General features: G+C 37.3%; 1 protein-coding gene across 3 annotated transcripts in view; it reads left to right on the top strand.

Moving 5' to 3' along the window:
• SPAST (spastin) overlaps positions 1-19,591 on the top strand; it is a 53,581-nt gene that overhangs the window by 4,460 nt on the left and 29,530 nt on the right. For 2 of the 3 annotated variants that reach the window (XM_036872446.1, XM_036872448.1), the window contains exons 2-3: positions 12,176-12,262; positions 14,284-14,367. In XM_036872446.1, the coding sequence (XP_036728341.1) occupies positions 12,176-12,262; positions 14,284-14,367 (171 nt within the window). The remainder of the gene's footprint in view (positions 1-12,175; positions 12,263-14,283; positions 14,368-19,591) is intronic. The other variant, XM_036872447.1, reaches the window with a different exon arrangement.

The following is a 19,591-nucleotide window of genomic DNA, read 5'->3' as shown; positions in this document are numbered from 1 at the left end:
AGACCAGGGCTCGAACCCGTGTCCCCTGCATTGGCAGGCGGATTCTTAACCACTGCGCCACCAGGGAAGCCCCTGTTTGTTTTATATGAAGCAGGTTCTCTGTTTTGTAATTCCAAGGGCCCCTTGGAATACTTGGGGGAGAAGAGAAGGTTGTAACAGTGGTTCTTTGGATTAACCAGAACATGACCTAACGTGCTTTGGGTGGCTCCTGCTGGTAGACAAGCCTGGGGTCTTCTGAGTAATACAGTGGTGCAGGTTCTTCAGGTGTGGCTCAGTTACCTCAAGTGTGTAGGACTTGACAGACAGTAAGGGCCCAATGTATTGTATGAAAGAGAGAGAGCCAGTTTCTCAGGATAAGATAGGGCTGCAGCATCTGGCATCAAGGATAGAAGTTATCTAAATAAAATCCTTTTTTATTTATTCCTAATCAGTTTATATTTAAAATGGAAGGTTTTTTAAAAAATTAATTACCATGTACTATAATTTCATATAATCCAATGTAGTACTTTATTTAAAACACACAAAATACTTGCTTATCCACATCTATTTTCAGAAGGTGAACTAGAGATTAGAAATCAGAAGTATCAGATTTGGTATACTTTCTTTTATTCCTAAAAACTACTAGATACCATTTTGAAAGGATTGATTTCAGACAATTTTCTTGTGCCTAATTTCTGCTTTAAACGATTAGAACAAGGAAAGAATTATTCTGATGGATGGACATTCTGATAATATACTTTTCCCAGAGAATAACATTATTTTTTATTAAATAAACAATAAACACTTTATATTTCTCTTCAAGAATATTTGGTGGCATTTGCACTAAAGAGACAAAAAGGCAGCCACTTTCACGAACTTCATTCCTTGTTCTGTTTTTAGCTGATTTTTATTGCAGTTTATATTCTTCCTAATACAGAATACAGTTGAACCGTATAAAACTCACCTGGTAACTAGGTTCCTTAGATTATTGTTAGTCATCCTGATGACAATTAAGGGATAGTCAGTAAACGGATATTAAATTATTGAAGAAGGATCTTCCCTAACCCTTCCTGCCTCTTTTCCACTATCTTATTCTCTGTGCTCTACCCAGTAGTAGTTGGATTTTTCAGTTATGGCAAAGTGTAGATTCTCTACTTTTCTACTCGTTTTCCACTCTCTTGACCTGTATAAGATCAGTGAAGGTATTAATCAGTGACCTAGCCTTTTTTTCTCTTGCTTTGTGAAATATTAACAAATGCTCATGCTAGACATCCTATAGAATAAAACATCTTTGAGCACACTCACATCTCAGTGGTTCATTCTGGTAGTGAGGAAAGAAAAATGTCAAAATCCACAATTTTCTTGGGACTAGTAAGTGTTTTACAGCTATATAGGTATAGCATAGACATGTTATACTTATTCACATATCTTTCTGTTCTTTTGCAGATATTTTATGCTGCAGTAGAGAGGGAGAGAATTAGTTGTTGTTCTTAAGTGGATTTTGTCAGTTCCTTTCAGTGAGCTTTCACTAGAACACCCATCTGTGGCTGAACAAGTGGGATTTATTACTTATTGTAACCAAGAGAACACACACCATGGGGAGCCATGGTGTATCTCAGAAAAAGGCTAAAAAGAACTTATAGAATTTGGACTTGTATTAGGTGATTTTAAGGAGGATTTAAGGAAGCAGGGTTTTGCTCTGGATTGGATGTTTTCAGGAATTGGGGATAATTCTGTGATTAAGTATCTTTAATCTAACCCAGAAAGAGAGAAAACTGGAGTGAGGATGAAGCTGCAGTTGGTTAAGAAGCAGTCATTAGCCCGAAGAGGGGGATGTTTGGTGTTTCATGGCTTGGCCAATGTTCACATTTTGTCTGTGTTTAGACATGATTGTAGAGTGGTCTCATTTTTGTCTTCATCCATCATGATCACAGAGTGACCTTGTCTGATGTTGTTGTTCTGTGGAATTGTTTATACTCAATAGAACACCAAGGCTTAGTTGTAATGTCAGGTCATATCCTTGTTACACCAAGGCTTAGTTGACGGTACCAGCTCCTGGATGTCAGGGGCTGCTTTTCTTTATCTCAGGTTTGAGAATCTAATTTTATCCTTTTTAAATTGCAGTGCCTCTTATCCAAATTGACATTTGAATTCTGGCTCCACAGGATCTTGGGCAAGTTACTTATTATTACACTGAGATAATGTTTGTAAAATACTTAGTGTCTGCACATAGTAGGTCCTCAGAAAATGGGAACTATTGTTATTTATTTATTTATTTAACAAACTTTTTAAAAATTTTATTTATTTAATTTACTTATTTTTGGCTGCGCTGGGTCTTCGTTGCTGTGCACGGGCTTTCTCTAGTTGCGGCAGGCGGGGGCTACTCTTCGTTGCGGTGCACGGGCTTCTCACTGCAGTGGCTTCTTGTTGTGGAGCACGGGCTCTAGACGCATGGGCTTCAGTAGTTGTAGTTGTGGCACGAGAGCTGAGTAGTTGTGGCTCACGGGCTCTAGAGCACAGGCTCAGTAGTTGTGGCGCACGGGCTTAGTTGCTCCACAGCATGTGGGATCTTCCCAGACCAGGGCTCGAACCCGTGTCCCCTGCATTGGCAGGCGGATTCTTAACCACTGCGCCACCAGGGAAGTCCCGGAACTATTGTTATTAATTTTACAGTTCTTTTAAGGTTACAGCCTCTAGAGGTTATGTTCGAAGAACATTGTTAAACCTTGTTACCTAGTTTTTACTACTCTTTTTATGAAACAGCAGCAGTCTAAATGAGATTTAGGGAAGAAGGCGAATTATCTGAAGAGTGATATACAAATATTTTTGCTAATTGTGACCCTTAGTTCAGAAAAAACAGATGGAAGTCTCCCCTTAGCGTCACTTAGTATCCTAGTTTTTTATTACAAAAGAGATGAAATGATTTTTTATTCTCATGTATGTACTCATGTATGAATGCAAGCTCTTGATAGAGAATTGGAAAATACCAAAAATGCACAGAAGAAAATTAAAATTACCTACCATCCATAGTAAATAAAAAAAGACTTTTAAAGAAGATAAATTGATTGAAATTCTTAAGGTTTAAAGAAAATGTCCAAAACTGTAATGATTCCTTTACATGGGATTCAAAACCTTTCCAATTAAATGGGAAAAAATAAATCTTAACTTCAGAAATAAACCTTGTTGGTTGAACATGAAAGCAAATATGGCCTTTTTTTGCTGACTTAAAACAGAATAGAAAGGATCCTTTCTGTGATAGTGAACTATGCGAGAATTAATCAGGGGGCTGTTAGTCTGATGCTTCATGGTCTCTGTGGTTTATTGTGGATTAGCACACATTAAAATCTACTGTAAGAGGGCTTCCCTGGTGGCGCAGTGGTTGAGAATCTGCCTGCCAGTGCAGGGAACACAGGTTCGAGCCCTGGTCTGGGAGGATCCCACATGCCGCGGAGCGGCTAAGCCTGTGAGCCACAACTACTGAGCCTGCGCGACTGGAGCCTGTGGTTCACAACAAGAGAGGCCGCGATAGTGAGAGGCTCGCGCACCGCGATGAAGAATGGCCCCCGCTTGCCACAACTAGAGAAAGCCCTCGCACAGAAACGAGGACCCAACACAGCCAAAAATAAATAAATAAAAATTTTTAAAAAAATCTATTGTAAGATTTTTAAGATACCCATTATTCCGCTAATGTGACACTTGCAAGTTGCTAGCAAAAAATTGTGTAGGAAGATGGATGTACTTACTCCCTGGAATTGTTTGTAGAATGATGCTTAAGAAGGACTAAATAGATAAGTTAAAAGCAGTGGGCTTTATGAGCTAAAATACAACAGTGCATACAGTTCTGGAGTAGAAGGATTTATATTTATCAACAAATTTACTAAGTATGATAAAGGTAATTTTTTACATACCTCTTTACATGGGATAAGTATTATCCCATGCCCTATTTCATTTGATCTTTGCCACAACTCATGAAGTAAAAGAAATGTCATCTTGTTTTTAGCTAAGGAGACTAAAACTCAGAGAGATTGCCAGACTTTCCCAAAGTCATACAGCTATTAAATGATGGAGCAAGGACTTAAATCTCTGTCTTCTAACTCACATATTTGCAAACTGACATCCTCTCTCGCTGCCCAAACTACTCATGTTTTGACCCTTCTTGTGGCAATCTGGGTACCACTAACATGTGAGTGGAAAGATGCAGTTGATGATTCACAAATTTGTCCGCTATTCTTTTTTTTTTAAACAGAATATAGATTTACTTTTTTTAAAATTAATTAATTAATTAATTTGGCTGCGTTGGGTCTTAGCTGCAGCACACGGGATCTTCATTGTGGCATGTGGGATCTTTTGTTTCCACGCATGGGCTCTTTGTTGTGGCGTGCAGTCTTCTCTAGTTGTGGCACACGGGCTCAGTAGTTGCGCACGCGGGCTTAGTTGCCCCGCGGCATGTGGGATTTTAGTTCCCTGACTAGGGATTGAACCCGTGTTCCCTGCACTGGAAGGCGGATTCTTAACCACTGGACCACCAGGGAAGTCCCTCCACTATTATTATCTTTATTTAAAGATGGATAACATCAGTATTTTTTTTGCTTGTACAGTAACACAACTCAAAAATTAAAATAATGCACAAATACAGAAAGTGAAAATCTTCTGTAATCTTATCCTTAGGGAGATGATTACTGATAAGTTTCCTGATTTTGTCTAGTTACATAAACATAAATATTCATTAGAGGAGAAGAACCATGTTACATAGAAACTGATCTGTAACCTTTTTCACTTAATGTATGGGGACTCACTTTCCGTTTCAATATATTTAATCTCCTCCTCTATTTTTTTCAGTTTTTAAGTACACTTTTATTAAAGTATACATAAAGTGCACAGTGTGTTGCTTAATGAATTATTAAACTGAGCACAGCAGTTTGAAACCCCACCAGGTCAAGAAATAGAATATTACTCCAGAAGCCTGCCTTTCTCATCCTCCCTTCTGCTCACTACCTTTCCCCACCCTTCACAAAGGTATCTTCAATTCCTAACTTCTTATACCATAAATCAACTTTGCCTGATCTTGAGCTTTATCAGTGAAATCATACAGTGTGTGTTCTTTTTATGTATGGCTCCTTTTGCTCAACATTATGCTTGTCAGATTAATCCTTTAGGTTACTTGTGGCAATAATTGTTCATTTTCATTGCTGTATACCAGGGAGCAGCAAACTGCCTATAATGGGTCATTTAGTAATTTTTTTTATTGTAGTAAAAGATAGATAACAAAATTTGTCATTTTAGTCAATTAAAGTATGCAAATCATTGGCATTAAATACATTCACAGTACTGTGTAACCATCACCACTATCCATTTCTAGAGCTTTTTTTTTTTTAATTAATTAATTAATTTATTTACTTATTTATTTATGGCTGTGTTGGGTCTTTGTGTCTGTGCAAGGGCTTTCTCTAGTTGCAGCGAGCGGGGGCCACTGTTCATCGCGGTGCGCGGGCCTCTCACTGTCGCGGCCTCTCTTGTTGCGGAGCACAGGCTCCAGACGCGCAGGCTCAGTAATTGTGGCTCACGGGCCTAGTTGCTCTGCGGCATGTGGGATCTTCCCAGACCAGGGCTCGAACCCGTGTCCCCTGCATTGGCAGGCAGATTCTCAACCACTGCGCCACCAGGGAAGCCCTCTAGAGTTTTTCATCATCCCAAACAGCAACTCTGTATCCATTAAACAATAACTCCCCATTTCCTCTTCTCCATACTCCCCTCCTCCCAGTCTCTGATAACCTCTGTTCTGCTTTCTCTCTCTATGAATTTGCATATTCTGGGTACCTCATATAAGTGGACTCATACAATATCTGTCCTTTTGTGTCTAATATTTCACTTAGCATTTCAATGTTCATCAGCCTTGTTGTAGCATATAACAGATTTCATTCCTTTCTGAGGCTGAATAATATTCCATTGTATGTATATACCACGTTTTGTTTATCCCTTCATCTGTTGATGGATATTTGGGTTGTTTCCATCTGTTGTTAATAATGCTACTATAAACATTGGTATACAAGTCTCTGAGTTCCTTTTTCAATACTTTTGAGTATCCACCTAGGAATAGAGTTGCTGGATCATAAGGTAATTATTATGTTTAATTTTTTGAGGGACTGCCAAACTGCTTTCCACAGCAGCTTTGCATTTTTTAAGCATATTTTTTTAAATTAATTAATTAATTTTCTTTATCTTTGGCTGCTTTGGGTCTTCATTACCGCGAGCGGGCTTTCTCTACTTGCGGCGAGCGGGGGCTACTCTTTGTTGCGGTGCGTGGGCTTCTCTTATTGCGGAGCACAGGCTCTAGGCACACGGGCTTCAGTAGTTGTGACTCACAGGCTCTGGAGCGCAGGCTCAGTGGTTGTGGCTCAAGGGCTTAGTTGCTCTGCGGCATGTGGGATCTTCCCAGACCAGGGCTCAAACCCGTGTCCCCTGCATTGACAGGCGGATTCTTAACCACTGCACCACCAGTGAAGTCCCCAGCTTTGCATTTTCACATTCCCAGCACCAGTGCACAAGGGTTTCTAATTTCTTCACATTTGTTAGTTTCAAGGTTTGCTTGTTTTATTTTCATTTATATTTATTTATTTTTACTTTATTTTATTTTTTCATCTTTTGGCCACACCATGCGGCATATGGGATCCTAGTTCCCCAACCAGGGATTGAACCCGAGGCCCCTGCATTGGAAGCGTGGAGTCTTAACCACTGGACCGCCAGGGAAGTCTCTGTTTTTTTAAATAATGGCCATCCTAATTAATGTGAAGTGGTATTGCATCATAGTTTTGATTTGCATTTCACTAATGACTTATGATATCAAGCATCTTTTCATGTGCTTATTGGCTATTTGCATATCTTCTTTGGAAAAATGTCTATTCAAGTCCTTTGCCCATTTTTGCATTCACTTGGTTTTTTGTTGAACCATTTAATAAATATTTCTCTTTTTTTTGGAATTTTGAATTTTATTTTATTTATTTTTTTATGCAGCAGGTTCTTATTAGTTATCTATTTTATACATATTAGTGTATATATTTAATAATTATTTCAAGTGCTCTTTCAAAACTATTCAACTCTCATATAGGGGGTGTGATCCAGTAAAGCTTTATATACAAAAATAGGCAGCTGACTCTATTTGGCTCTTGGGCTGTTGTTGGTCCTAGATTATGTAGTTCACATTATTGGCTATTAATTTCAACCACCACTACAACCATTGTAAGTTTCTGCCATCCCACACTTCTCTTGATTTGATGTAGTCTGGTTGGTTGAGTTTGAATGTTGTTGGGGCCCATATAGGAAAGAGGGAAATGTGTAAGGGAAACTAAGAACTGTTCAAGTATCATGAAGGCCTTTTGTGTGCTGGACGCCATTGTAAGGTTTGATTTTTCTGCCATAATTTAGTCAAAAGGGGGAATTCCCTGACGGTCCAGTGTCAGGGTTCGGCTCTCTCACTGCCAGGGCCTGGGTTCAATCCCTGGTCAGCGAACTAAGATCCCACAAGCTGCATGGCATGGCCAAAAGTTGAAAAAAAAAATTTAGTCAGAAGGGTGATCACGTCGGAGCTTATGGGCTTGTAGTTTCCCCTAATTTAGGGGACTGAAGTGATTTGAGTGTGGGTGTCAGCCCTTGTACAGGCTGGCCTAGTTCATAACTCTTCAGTGATGCAGGGTCCCAACCAAAATCTTGGAATCTTTGCCGCTTATTCCCCTTGGCATGCCCTAGAATTCATTTTTTGTCAACTTAGTCCCATGAGTCTGCTGAAAGCTCTGCTTAGTTTCTTGGTCACATTTGCATTCAGAATTGACAATTGTTTCAAGCAGAAAAGTGCCCCAAGCCATAGGCTCACCTCTGTTGGCTTTTCTCTTTTCCATATTTTGGTAATTTTTTAAAACAGCCATCCTAATGGGTGTGAAATGGTCCCTCCTTCCAAGTTTTAGTAATTTTCATACTGTTTTGAAAATTCTCTGATCCCTTCAAACAGATGTTTTTAAAATATTTTTCTAGTTTTTCTCTTCTAATCTTACTCTTGTAATCAAAATTTTAGTTCTGGTATTATAATTCAAGTCACAACAAATGTTCTTATACATAAATGTTGGAGTATTGCACTTTTAAAAAATCAGATTTATTGAGGTTTAATTTACGTCAAGTTTACCCTATTTAGGGATCTATAGTTCAGTGAGTTATGACAAAGAGCTGTGTAAACCATCACCACAGTCAATATATTGAATGTTTTATCACCCCAAAATCTCCCTTGTGCCTCTTTGTAGTCGGTCCCTTTGCCTCCCCCTTAGCCTCTGGCAATCACTAATCTGATTTGTCCCTATAGTTTTGTCTTCACTGAATGTCATGTAAATGGCATTATATAGTGTGTAGCCTCTTGTGTCTGGCTTTTTTCACTTAGCATGTTTTTGAGATTCATCTATGTTCCTACATATATCAGTATTTTGTTCTTTTTATTGCTGAGTAGTAGTCTATGTATGGTTCTACCACAATTTGTTGATATGTTCACTAAATGATGGACATCTGGGTTGTTTCCAGTTTTTAGCTCTTATGAATAAAGCTGGTAAACATTCATGTACAGGTCTTTGATGTTTTTATTTCTTAGGGTAAATACATAGAAGAAGGGCTGGGTCATGTGGTAAGTATATGTTAATGTCATGAGGAACTACCAAACTCTTCCAAAATGGCTGTATCATTTTGTAGTCACACCTGCAAATGTGACTTGTGTTGTAACTTTTTTCCATTCAAAATTAAAATCTTGGAGTTTTAATTTGTAGTTCCCTAACAGCTGATGATGTTGAACATCTTTTCTTGTGTTTATTTGCCATTTATGTCTCTTCTTTGGTAAAGTGTATGTTTTGATCTCTTGCACACTATTTTTAAATGACTTTTAAAAAAAATCATTGTAAGAGTTCTCTATATATTCTGCTTACAAGACCTTTATTAGACATATTGTTTTGCAAATATTCTCTCCCAGTCAGTCTGTGGCCTGTCTTTACATTGTCAGATCCATCTTTTGAAGAGCAGGAACTTTTAATTTTTATGAAGTCTGGTTTATCAAGTTTTTCCTCTTTTTTAAAAATTTATTTATTTATTTATTTATTTTTGGCTGTGTTGGATCTTTGTTGCTGTGCGCAGGCTTTCTCTAGTTGCAGTGAGCGGGGGCTACTCTTTGATGTGGTGCACGGGCTTCTCATTGCCGTGCCTTCTCTTGTTGTGGAGCACGGGTTCTAGGCGGGTGGACTTTAGTAGTTGTGGCACGTGGGCTCAGTAGTTGTGGCTCACGGGCTCTGGAGTGCAGGCTCCATAGTTGTGGTGCACGGGCTTAGTTGCTCCGTGGCATGTGGGATCTTCCCAGACCAGGGCTCAAACCCCTGTCCCCTGCATTAGCAGGTGGATTCTTAACCACTGTGCCACCAGGGAAGTCCCACTTTTTTCCTCTTAAGGTTTGTGATTTTTATGTTCTAAGAAGTATCTGCCTAAGCCAAGATCACAAAGAATTTTGTCTATGTTTTCTTCTGTAAATTTTATATTTTTAGGTTTTACATTTAGGTCTGTGATCCACTTCAAGTTAATTTTTGTATGTCATGTGAAGTTTTTTTGTGTATGGGTGTCCGTTATTCCAGAGTCATTTTTTGAAAAAGCTATTCTTTCTCCATTGAATTACCTTGTCATCTTTGTCAAAGTCAAATCAATGATATATGTGGGGTCTATTTCTGGACTTCTGTTCCATTGATTTTTTTTTTAAATTTTCTTTCTTTTTTGTTTTTGGCTACGTCGGGTCTTAGTTATGGCATGCAGGATCTTCGTTGAGGCATGTGGGATCTTTCGTTGTGGTGCTCAGACTTCTCTCTAGTTGTGGCGTGTGGGTTTTTTTCTCTCTCTAGTTGTGGCACGTGGGCTCCAGGGCGCGTGGGCTCTGTAGTTTGTGGCACACGGGCTCTCTTGTTGAGGAGCGTGAGCTCAGTAGTTGTGTTGTGCAGGCTTAGTTGCCCTGCAGCATGTGGGATCTTAGTTCCCTAACCAGGGATGAAACCCACATCTCCTGCATTGGAAGGCAGATTCTTTACCACTGGACCACCAGGAAAGTCCCTCTGTTCCATTGATTTATATGTCTATCCTTTCTCTGGTGGTCTTGTACTTTTAGGTAAGAAATATCTATGCATTTTCTACTGTCACACTGACTTAACGAGATTCAAATAATGCAGTAAATCAACTTCCTGTTACCAACGAATGTTAGGTAGTAGAGTAATTATTGAGCATGTGATTTTATTTGTAATCAGTCATTGCACTTGCCTCCCTGTAATGTGGTAAAACGCCTTAAAAGATTTTGTTCAGATGTTGCCAGTGAGAACTGTCATACACTGCTGTTAGGAGTATAAATTGGCACAAGCACTCTCAAAAAGCATTTTGTTGATTTCTGGTAAATGGAGAATATGTGATGAACTATGACTCATCAATTCTACTTCTTAAGCATATACTCAAGAGAAACTGGCACATGTACATAGGGGGACAGGTACAAGAATGTTTATTGCAACATTATTTGAAATATTGAAAAACTGGAAACAACCTACATATCTTTTAATAGGAGATAGTTGAATAAATTGTAGGATGGTATAGGATACTATACAGAGTCGAAATGAATGAACTAATCTCTGTATAGCAACATAGATCTAAAAAGCAATGTAAATTTTTAAAATAAAATGATATAAATAAAGTAGGAACAATAGAAAAATATATACAAGTAAGGTAGACACTCAATTCATGATAGTGGTTTCTGGGAAGGAAAGGAGCGTGAGAATGGGAAGAGGCACAAAAAAGGAACTTTTGTTGTATCTGTTAAGTTGCAGTTCATTTTTTAAATTTTTAAGTAAATATGACATTGTTATCAATATTCCCACCACACAGAATGCAAATGCTATTTTACTGTTTTCTGTAATTTACCCCTTTTTTAAAATTAAAAAACCAAAAATACATGTAAACAGATATTTTCTTCATAAAAAACTAGAAGGTAAGCATCCAAATAGTTTGAATTGACTTACAACAGATTCTTAATAATTTCTTCATGTGTCATTATCAAGTACTTATTGAGCACTTACTCTGGATCAGACACTGTGTAAAATACTAACGGCATTTTATATGGGTAATAAGTAAGAAATTACCCTGTCCAAGGGGCTAAATCTAGTTAGTGATTTATTTTGGGGGTGGAGGAAGGTAGGGAGGAGGTACACACTCGTAAGGGGACAGTATTTCTTAGTTGTTGTGTGGTGTTTATAATAAGACTTCATCTATTCTATGTTATCAAGAGAGTCATGATATTTTATTGATTTTGAAATTTCAAATTAAAGAATGGCATGGGAATTTTTGTTTGATTAAATAGGGACATGAGTAGGGAAAAATGAAAAACAGTTCTTATGCATGATTTCCACCTTTGCTTTACTGTATCTCTATATTAGTCACTTATGAGGCTTTGCAGATTCTAAGGACTAAGAAATTAATTTTTAAAAACAATGAAATTTGCATATAATTGTTACCACTTTAAAGAAGTATCCTACACATATTTTGATTATACTGAATTTTTAGGTCCTTTTAAATCTGAATTTTAGATCAAGGATAAATGTTGTCATGTTTCAAAGAAAATAGAAATGTGTTACTTAATGGCCACACTTGTAATCTCATATACCAGTTCTCATGGTGCAATCATTTATTAAATAAAAGCTAACTCTAGAAAGGAGCACCCATGAACATATTACATCATATTTGACTACAGTTAGATTAAACAATTCTTTTTTCCTCACTATTATTGAAATCGTATTTATTTTTCCTAACAGTATATATTTTAAAAACCATTTATTTAAAATAAAATCTTGAATATTTATTCCTCTAATACAACATTTCAGTGGTTATAAGCATCAATACCATGAGATGATAAACAAATAAAGAATCACAGCTCTAAAATTTTGAGAAACGTTGACGTCCATATCTCCCTCTTGCAGAGCCACATATGCATTAAGATGCTAAAGTCCTAATAAGTCACAGAGTAACAGTTTTCAGACTTGTTTGATCACAACTCTTTTTTTCATGTATCTCCTAATAAGAGCATGCTTTGGAAAATGTTTAGTGTATTCTTAGGGTATACTTGTGATTTATACAAATAATTATTTCTATTTTAAAGTAGGACAAAAGGAGCAAGCTGTGGAATGGTATAAGAAAGGTATTGAAGAACTAGAAAAAGGAATAGCTGTCGTAGTTACAGGACAAGGTAAGGTTATATTTACGTTTGTTTAGTAGCATCCGAAATTGTGTTCACATGATTGCCCTGATTTCAGATCCGTTTATCTTAATAAAGGTATTTAACAGATTTTTAAATGTTCTTGTTAAAGTTAATGCTTTATTACCTATGCTAAAAATGAAGTTGTAACCAGATATGCTCAAACTTGATTACTGAATTACTTGTGTCCTCCTTGGAACCGCTGTTCATGATATTTTAACCCTATTTTTAAACCTGTTTTTGAAGCCTCATCCTTTCCTCATTGTCGAGGCGGGGAAGGAGTGGTTATTTCACAGACTCCCTTTTACACTGTGGGTAATGCTTGACTGCATGTTAAAATATGAGCTGTAATGTCTGACTTTGATTCACACATGGCTTTTTAAAACCAAAACAGTTATTTCTCATCTTTACTTTCCTGTCACATCAAATTAAAAATTAGAGTCTAAGGACTTCCCTGGTGGCACAGTGGTTAAGAATCCGCCTGCCAATGCAGGGGACACAGGTTCAATCCCTGGTCCAGGAAGATCCCACATGCCATGGAGCAACTAAGCCCGTGTGCCACAACTAGTGAGCCTGTGCTCTAGAGCCCGCGAGCCACAACTACTGAGCCCACGTGCCACAACTACTGAAGCCCATGCTCCGCAACAAGAGAAGCCATCGCTATGAGAAGCCAGCGCACTGCAACGAAGAGTAGCCCCCGCTTGCTGCAACTAGAGAAAGCCTGCGTGCAGCAACGAAGACCCAACGCAGCCAAAAAAAAAAATTAGAGTCTAATATTACCTTTAAATATGTAGACAACATTTCTTGCACACATACTATGTGCCCAAGCATCATTGTATGTGCTCCATACGTATTAGCTCTTTTAATTTCACCACAACCCTACACTCTAAAGCTGCTACCGTTATCCTTATTTTTCAGATGAAAAACCTTAAGTGCAAAGAAATTAAGTAACTTGCGTGAGGTCTCATAGGCAGGAAGTGGTAGAGTCAGGATTTGAACCCAGGCAGTCTGACTTCAGAGCCTGAATTCTTAAATACTATGCTGTGAATAGTGGTATGTGGATACCACTATTACATGAGTAAAGTACTTCAGCTTATCATAGCTAAAATAAATTCAGAAGCAAAAATTACAATGTGTGGGCTGAGAATCTTAGCCTTATGGATCAATCCACCCAGTGGATATTTTATCTGGCTGGCTGATTCTATAACTTATATCAGCTAATCTCCAGTAACTATAATGTGTCCAATATTTACCATGTTTTCTTCTCTCTCCTTTTTATTTTGACTGTTTCTCTAGCTACTGGTCTCCTGTATAAAAGAGAGCAGAATAGAACAAGTAAATATGGAAGATTGGGTCTTGGAGACTTTTCATGAGTTTATGAGCATGACTTTATGAATTATGTACAAAATATATTTGATGTTCTTTGTCAAATGCATAGAAGAAGAGTTAGAAGAAAATGAGTTGGTTATAAGAAAAATAGTATTTCATTGAATCAAAAATGCCTTCAACTGTACCAAGAGAAAATACAATGTCAATTAAACTATGACACATCCTCTCTTATCACATAGAATTTGAATTTTAACCTTATTGAATATGCTATCTTAATCTTACTTAGACATAGCTATAACAGAAGTATTAGTATCTATGACCAAATTTTTGTATGCAGAGGAAGTGACAGACTATGTTATGACTGCAGGCTGGCTGATAGCATTAGTAGGTTGGCACAGGTTTTAAAACACTTCCCAATTTCAAAGAGTTTTAAATGCAGGGGGAAAAATATGTCTCAAAACCCGTAAAATCCATGATATACCACAAAAGGTCTGAAACCATGATAAGGAACTATAACTGATTTTTTTAAGATATTATTTGAAAATGATATTTTGTTAATTTCATAGTCTTTTCATAAAGACTATGACTCCCCATGAGATTAGTTGGTATGATAATTTATCTTGAAGCAGCATTAGTAGGTAAATGTAGATATTTTAATTCTTTTTTTCTGCTTTTTCTTTCAGGTGAACAGTGTGACAGAGCTAGACGCCTTCAAGCTAAAATGATGACTAATTTGGTTATGGCCAAGGACCGTTTACAACTATTAGGTATCAATTAATGAATTGTATAACTGGAATGAGATGTATTTAAAATCTTAAAATTTAAGATTTAAAATCTTAAAAGTTTAATGAAACTTTAAATGCAGATGGAAATAAATCAATGAACTTGAAAATGTGTTCTAGGCTTTCTTTTAACTTATGAAAATTTCTAACATATACAAAACAGAAGAGTTTATTGAACTAATTATCCATCACTCAGCTTTGGTAATTATCAAATCATTGTCGGTCTTGATTTAAGACTGGCAAACTATAGCCTATGGACTAAACCCAGTTCACTGCCTGTTTTTGTAAGTTGGTACAAAGCTACTTTCATTCCTTTGTATATTATCTGATTGCTTTCATGCTACAGTGAGAGAATTAAGTAGTTGATACAGAGATCATACAGCCTGCAAAGCCTTTTAATATATAGCTTTTAAAAATATTTTAATATTTACTACTGGCTCTTTACAGAAAAAGTTTGCCAACCACAGTTTATATCCCTGCTCACTTTCCCCAACTTCATATTACTATTTTGAAACAATTTCTCGATATCTTTTTTTTTTTTTTTTAATTATTAGCACCTTTAATTATTATTTATTTATTTATTTATTTATTGGCTGTGTTGGGTCTTCGTTTCTGTGCGAGGGCTTTCTCCAGTTGAGACAAGTGGGGGCCGCTCTTCATCGCGGTGCGCGGGCCTCTCACTATCGTGGCCTCTCTTGTTGCGGAGCACAGGCTCCAGATGCGCAGGCTCAGTAGTTGTGGCTCACGGGCCTAGTTGCTCCGCGGCATGTGGGATCTTCCCAGACCAGGGCTCGAACCCGTGTCCCCTGCATTGGCAGGCAGATTCTCAACCACTGCACCACCAGGGAAGCCCTCGATATCTTTTTATTTCATTTTTAAGTATTTCATATCTCTAAAAGATAAAGATGCTTTAAAAATAAAATTGCCAAAGTGAGGAGCTTGTCGCTTCTAACGTTTCCCTTCTTTCCGTCCCTCCCTTATTTCCTGTGTATCACTTATTTTTTACTTTGATTTGTAACTAGAACAAACCTTCAAAAAGAAAACTCATTTCATTATAAAATGAAGGTAATGATTCTTCCCTCTGGGGAAGCTGTGAATATTAAATGGGATGATGGAAATGACTGCCAAAAAAAAAAAAATTGCCAAAATACCATTATCACACCTAAAAAATAACTAATAATTCTTTTAATACTAACATAAACATAAAAGTAATGGCCAAAAAAATGGTCAGTGTCCAAATTTATATATAATATATAAATAATGTGCAGTCAGTGTCTCAAAATTTAATAACTCCTATTTTTTTATAATTTAATTGTTTGAATCAGGATTTCAAGAAGATCCATACTATACATCTCTTTTAATATACAAGTCTGTTTTTTCTTTTTCTTGCAATTTATTTGCTGATGAACCAGATCTTTGCCACGTAGTGTTTCCTGCAGTCTGACTTTCACTCCATGCATCTCCATGTTATCTTTTAGTATGTCCTCCCTATAAATTGATAGTTGGATATGGAGCCTTAATTGGATTGAAAGTAGATTTTTATTTTTTAATGATAAGACTACTTGATAGTTGCTTTTGTGTTTATCCATCAGTATTTCTTGTGATGTTAGCAGCAGTTGATGACTTATGCCTAGTGACATTATAATTGTCATTCTTTCTGCATTCATCAGCTGTAAAAGGTCTATAAAGAGAAACTTCTCATCTTCTATTTGATGGTATAGGTTTTAAAAATATATTCTTAAGGTAAATCTACCCCTCAAACAAGGTGGAACTAAAACCCACCCTTCTTGGGTGGTTCTACCATAGCTTGATGTGATAGAAATAGTAGAAACTTGGTAAACAGGCAGACTTTATTTGTTGCTCTGTGCTTTTGATAAGTTATTTAGCATTTCTGAGTCTTCTTTATTTCATTTGTAATAGGCTAATAGATAATTATTATCTCACTGTATTTGTGACTATGAATTGTTGAAGGAACCTAACCCATAGTAAGTACTCGAAAATGCTGGTTTTTGTTTATCTCCTGACCTGTGTGTAATCACCACCCCTGCTTTTGTGTACAAATATACACATGTTTTTTATTAATTCACTCATTCATTCATTCCTATATGGTCCATGGTGTTTATAAATTTTTTGCCCCACATTTTTGAAAAAGAAGCCCTTACTGTTTTCAGATAGCTAACAAGGCAGTGTTCTTCTGGCTTCTGTGGCTGACAGTTTGCCTTCTTCCTAAAGGACGGTTATTACTGTGTCAAATAAAATTACATATTACATCAAGGGTTGTTGTAGTAAAATAATTATCTAATTGTTCTAATTGGTCCTTTCTATGTGTTTTAGCTATAACACCTTTTCAGTATATGTACAAAGTATCAATGTATGTGATGCAGATTAAGTTTGATTATGGAACATTTTGTAACATGTTTCAAATTGAATAATAGTTGGTTTTTAACTTTAATCAGTATTTGAAATTGTGATATGGTAAAACATTAGAAGCAACTCATCAATTTATAGACTTGTCTTTAAATGCAACTTAGTAATTTCTTATTTGTGTTGTTAGAGGAGAGGACAAAAAGATATATAATATAACATGAAGCTAGGCTTTAATAGAATTAATATTTGGTGGTGGTTGTTGTCTGTTATCCTCAGAAATGCTATATGTCCATTCATGAAAGATGTTACTTTAAAAAAGAGAGGGTGGAATAAAAGACATCGTCAACATTTTCCTGTCTTCTGAGAACGCAGAATATCTGGGAGTTATATACCAAAGACAGTAAAAAAGAAGTGTGCACAAGTGCATAGTAGAGCATATTTGTGTATTATGTGCTGGTTAAAAAATGGAGCTTTTCAGAGGTGGGATGCCTGATAGGTATCTAAGTAGTATGGAGAATGATAACTGGGAGTTCCCCATACAGACTGGTTTGAGAGGATGTAGCATCTCTGATAAAGATGGGAAGAGTTCATATGTATTATGTATCTTCAATTTTGTGATAGTGAACCTTAGAGCAAAGCTTAAGTGTAAAACCTGCTGTAGATTATAAGATAATTTTGGCATTGGTGTCTGGTATACTTGGCAATTACCCTTTTTAAAAAAAATTTAGCTTCATTCAAGGTCCATTTATTAAGTCCTTACTCTGTACCAGGAACGGTGCCAAAGGATATAAACTGAATTTCTTTCTTTCTTTTTTTTTTTAAATTTATTTTTGGCTGTGTTGGGTCTTTGTTGCTGTGCGCAGGCATTCTCTAGTTGCAGCAAGCGGGGGCTACTCTTCGTTGCGGCGCTCAGGCTTCTCATTGCAGCGGCTTCTCTTGTTGCGGAGCATGGGCTCTAGGCGCATGGGCTTCAGTAGTTGTGGCACGTGGGCTCAGTAGTTGTGGCTCGCGGGCTCTAGAGCGCAGGCCAGTAGTTGTGGCGCATGGGCTTAGTTGCTCCGTGGCCTGTGAGATCTTCCCGGACCAGGGCTTGAACCTGTGTCCCCTGCATTGGCAGGCGGATTCTTAACCACTGTGCCACCAGGGAAGCCCTGAATTTATTTCTTGACTCGGGAAATATTTATTGGGTGGTTATCATGTTCTAGGCACTTAGGATATAGACAAGGATCCTTGTGTCATAGAGTTTATATTCCAGCAGGGAGAATACTGACAGTAGGCAATAAACATAAAGAATAAGTAAGTTATTCCATGTGTTAGAAGGTGATAAATTTGTGGAGAAAAGAAAACACAAAACACAGTACAGGGGATTAGGAGTAGATGGGAGGTGGTCTGTGTTTTTAGTTTTAAATAGGATAGTCAGGGTATACCTCTTGGAGAAGTTGACATGACCTGTAAGTTAGCCTTACAGGTATCTGGGAGAAGAGTGGTCTGGGGAGAAGTAAGAGCTGATGCAAAGCCTTAAGAAAACACATCTGGTATGTTTGAGAGGAGCAAAGAGGCCAGTGTGCCACAGCAAGGAGAGTATAGTAGAGATGAGGTCAGAGAACTAATGGTCGGGGGGAGCAGGCAGAGGGGGCGGCCATCACAACATGCAGGACCTTACAGGCCACTGAAGATTTGAGCTTTTGCCGCCTGTGAAGTGGGGAGCAGTTACAACGATTTTTTAAGAAAGGAGTAACATCATCTGACTTCAGTTTTAAAAGGATTCCTCTGGTTGTGATGTTGCAAGGGTATGTTATGTACCAAGGAGAGCAAGTAGGACAACTATTGTGGTAAGGTAGGAGAAAAATGATGGAGGCTTGGACCAGGGTGATAACAGGAGTAACAAGTGGTTGGATTATGATTGTATCTGAAGCTTGAGCAAACAGATTTACTGATAGATTGGATAAAATGTTCCTGTGTTTAGGCTCTTGTTGATATAGTGGGGAAGGCAGACATAAATAGATAAATCATCATCACTGTAGGATGGAGATACACAAATATTTCGTAGGGATGGGAAAATAGGTGTCTGAGAAATCTTCCTGGAAGAAACCTAAAGTGGGAATTTAAAAAGATAAATAAAAGTTATTAATGGTTGGGCGGAAAGATATTCCATGAGGAACTAACAGCATGAACATAGACTCAGGGACAAGGAAAAGCATGGTGCTGGTAGAGACATGAATTCGGGATTGCTCAGGCATAAGAAGTGTAGGCAGATCATGGAGGGCCTTGTTGGTCATATAAAGGAGCTTGAGTGCTAATCTGTGGGCAATGGGAAACTGCTAAAGGGTTGTAGGCACACAGGTTATGTGGTAAAATTTCCCTTATAAGTAGATCACTGAGATGATTGTGTGGGGATTGCACATGAGGGGATCAAGAAGCAAGGTGACTTGTTTTATTTTAAATCATTGTTTAATCTACACGACCTTTAGTCATTTTAAAAAGAAGCATTAAACTAAGCTTACTTTCTTCAAAAAAAAAAAAAATATTAATTGGAGCAGGTTCACATTAGCTGTGTCCTGCTGTTGTGTGTGTGTTTTCATGCATATAAATCCAAGCCCTGCAAAAAAGTTCTATGGCTTATTAGTTATTAGTTATAAAAACTAAGAATTTAATTTCTGTTTATTTTTTACTATATAATGAATGTTTATGTGAACTTTTTGTTACATTTCATTGAAGAGTTTTAATTGATAAATCAGACATTTACAAATCAGTTCTTTCTAATTTATGTCTTTTACCAACACAAATGGTTTCTTTCTCAATATGGTGATTTGAAGAGTATTATCTTTGAGAAAAATCAGAT

This window comes from Balaenoptera musculus, chromosome 13 (genome assembly GCF_009873245.2).
Source record: "Balaenoptera musculus isolate JJ_BM4_2016_0621 chromosome 13, mBalMus1.pri.v3, whole genome shotgun sequence".
NCBI classification, from domain to species: domain Eukaryota; kingdom Metazoa; phylum Chordata; class Mammalia; order Artiodactyla; family Balaenopteridae; genus Balaenoptera; species Balaenoptera musculus.
This window is presented reverse-complemented; position numbering and strand designations above follow the sequence as displayed.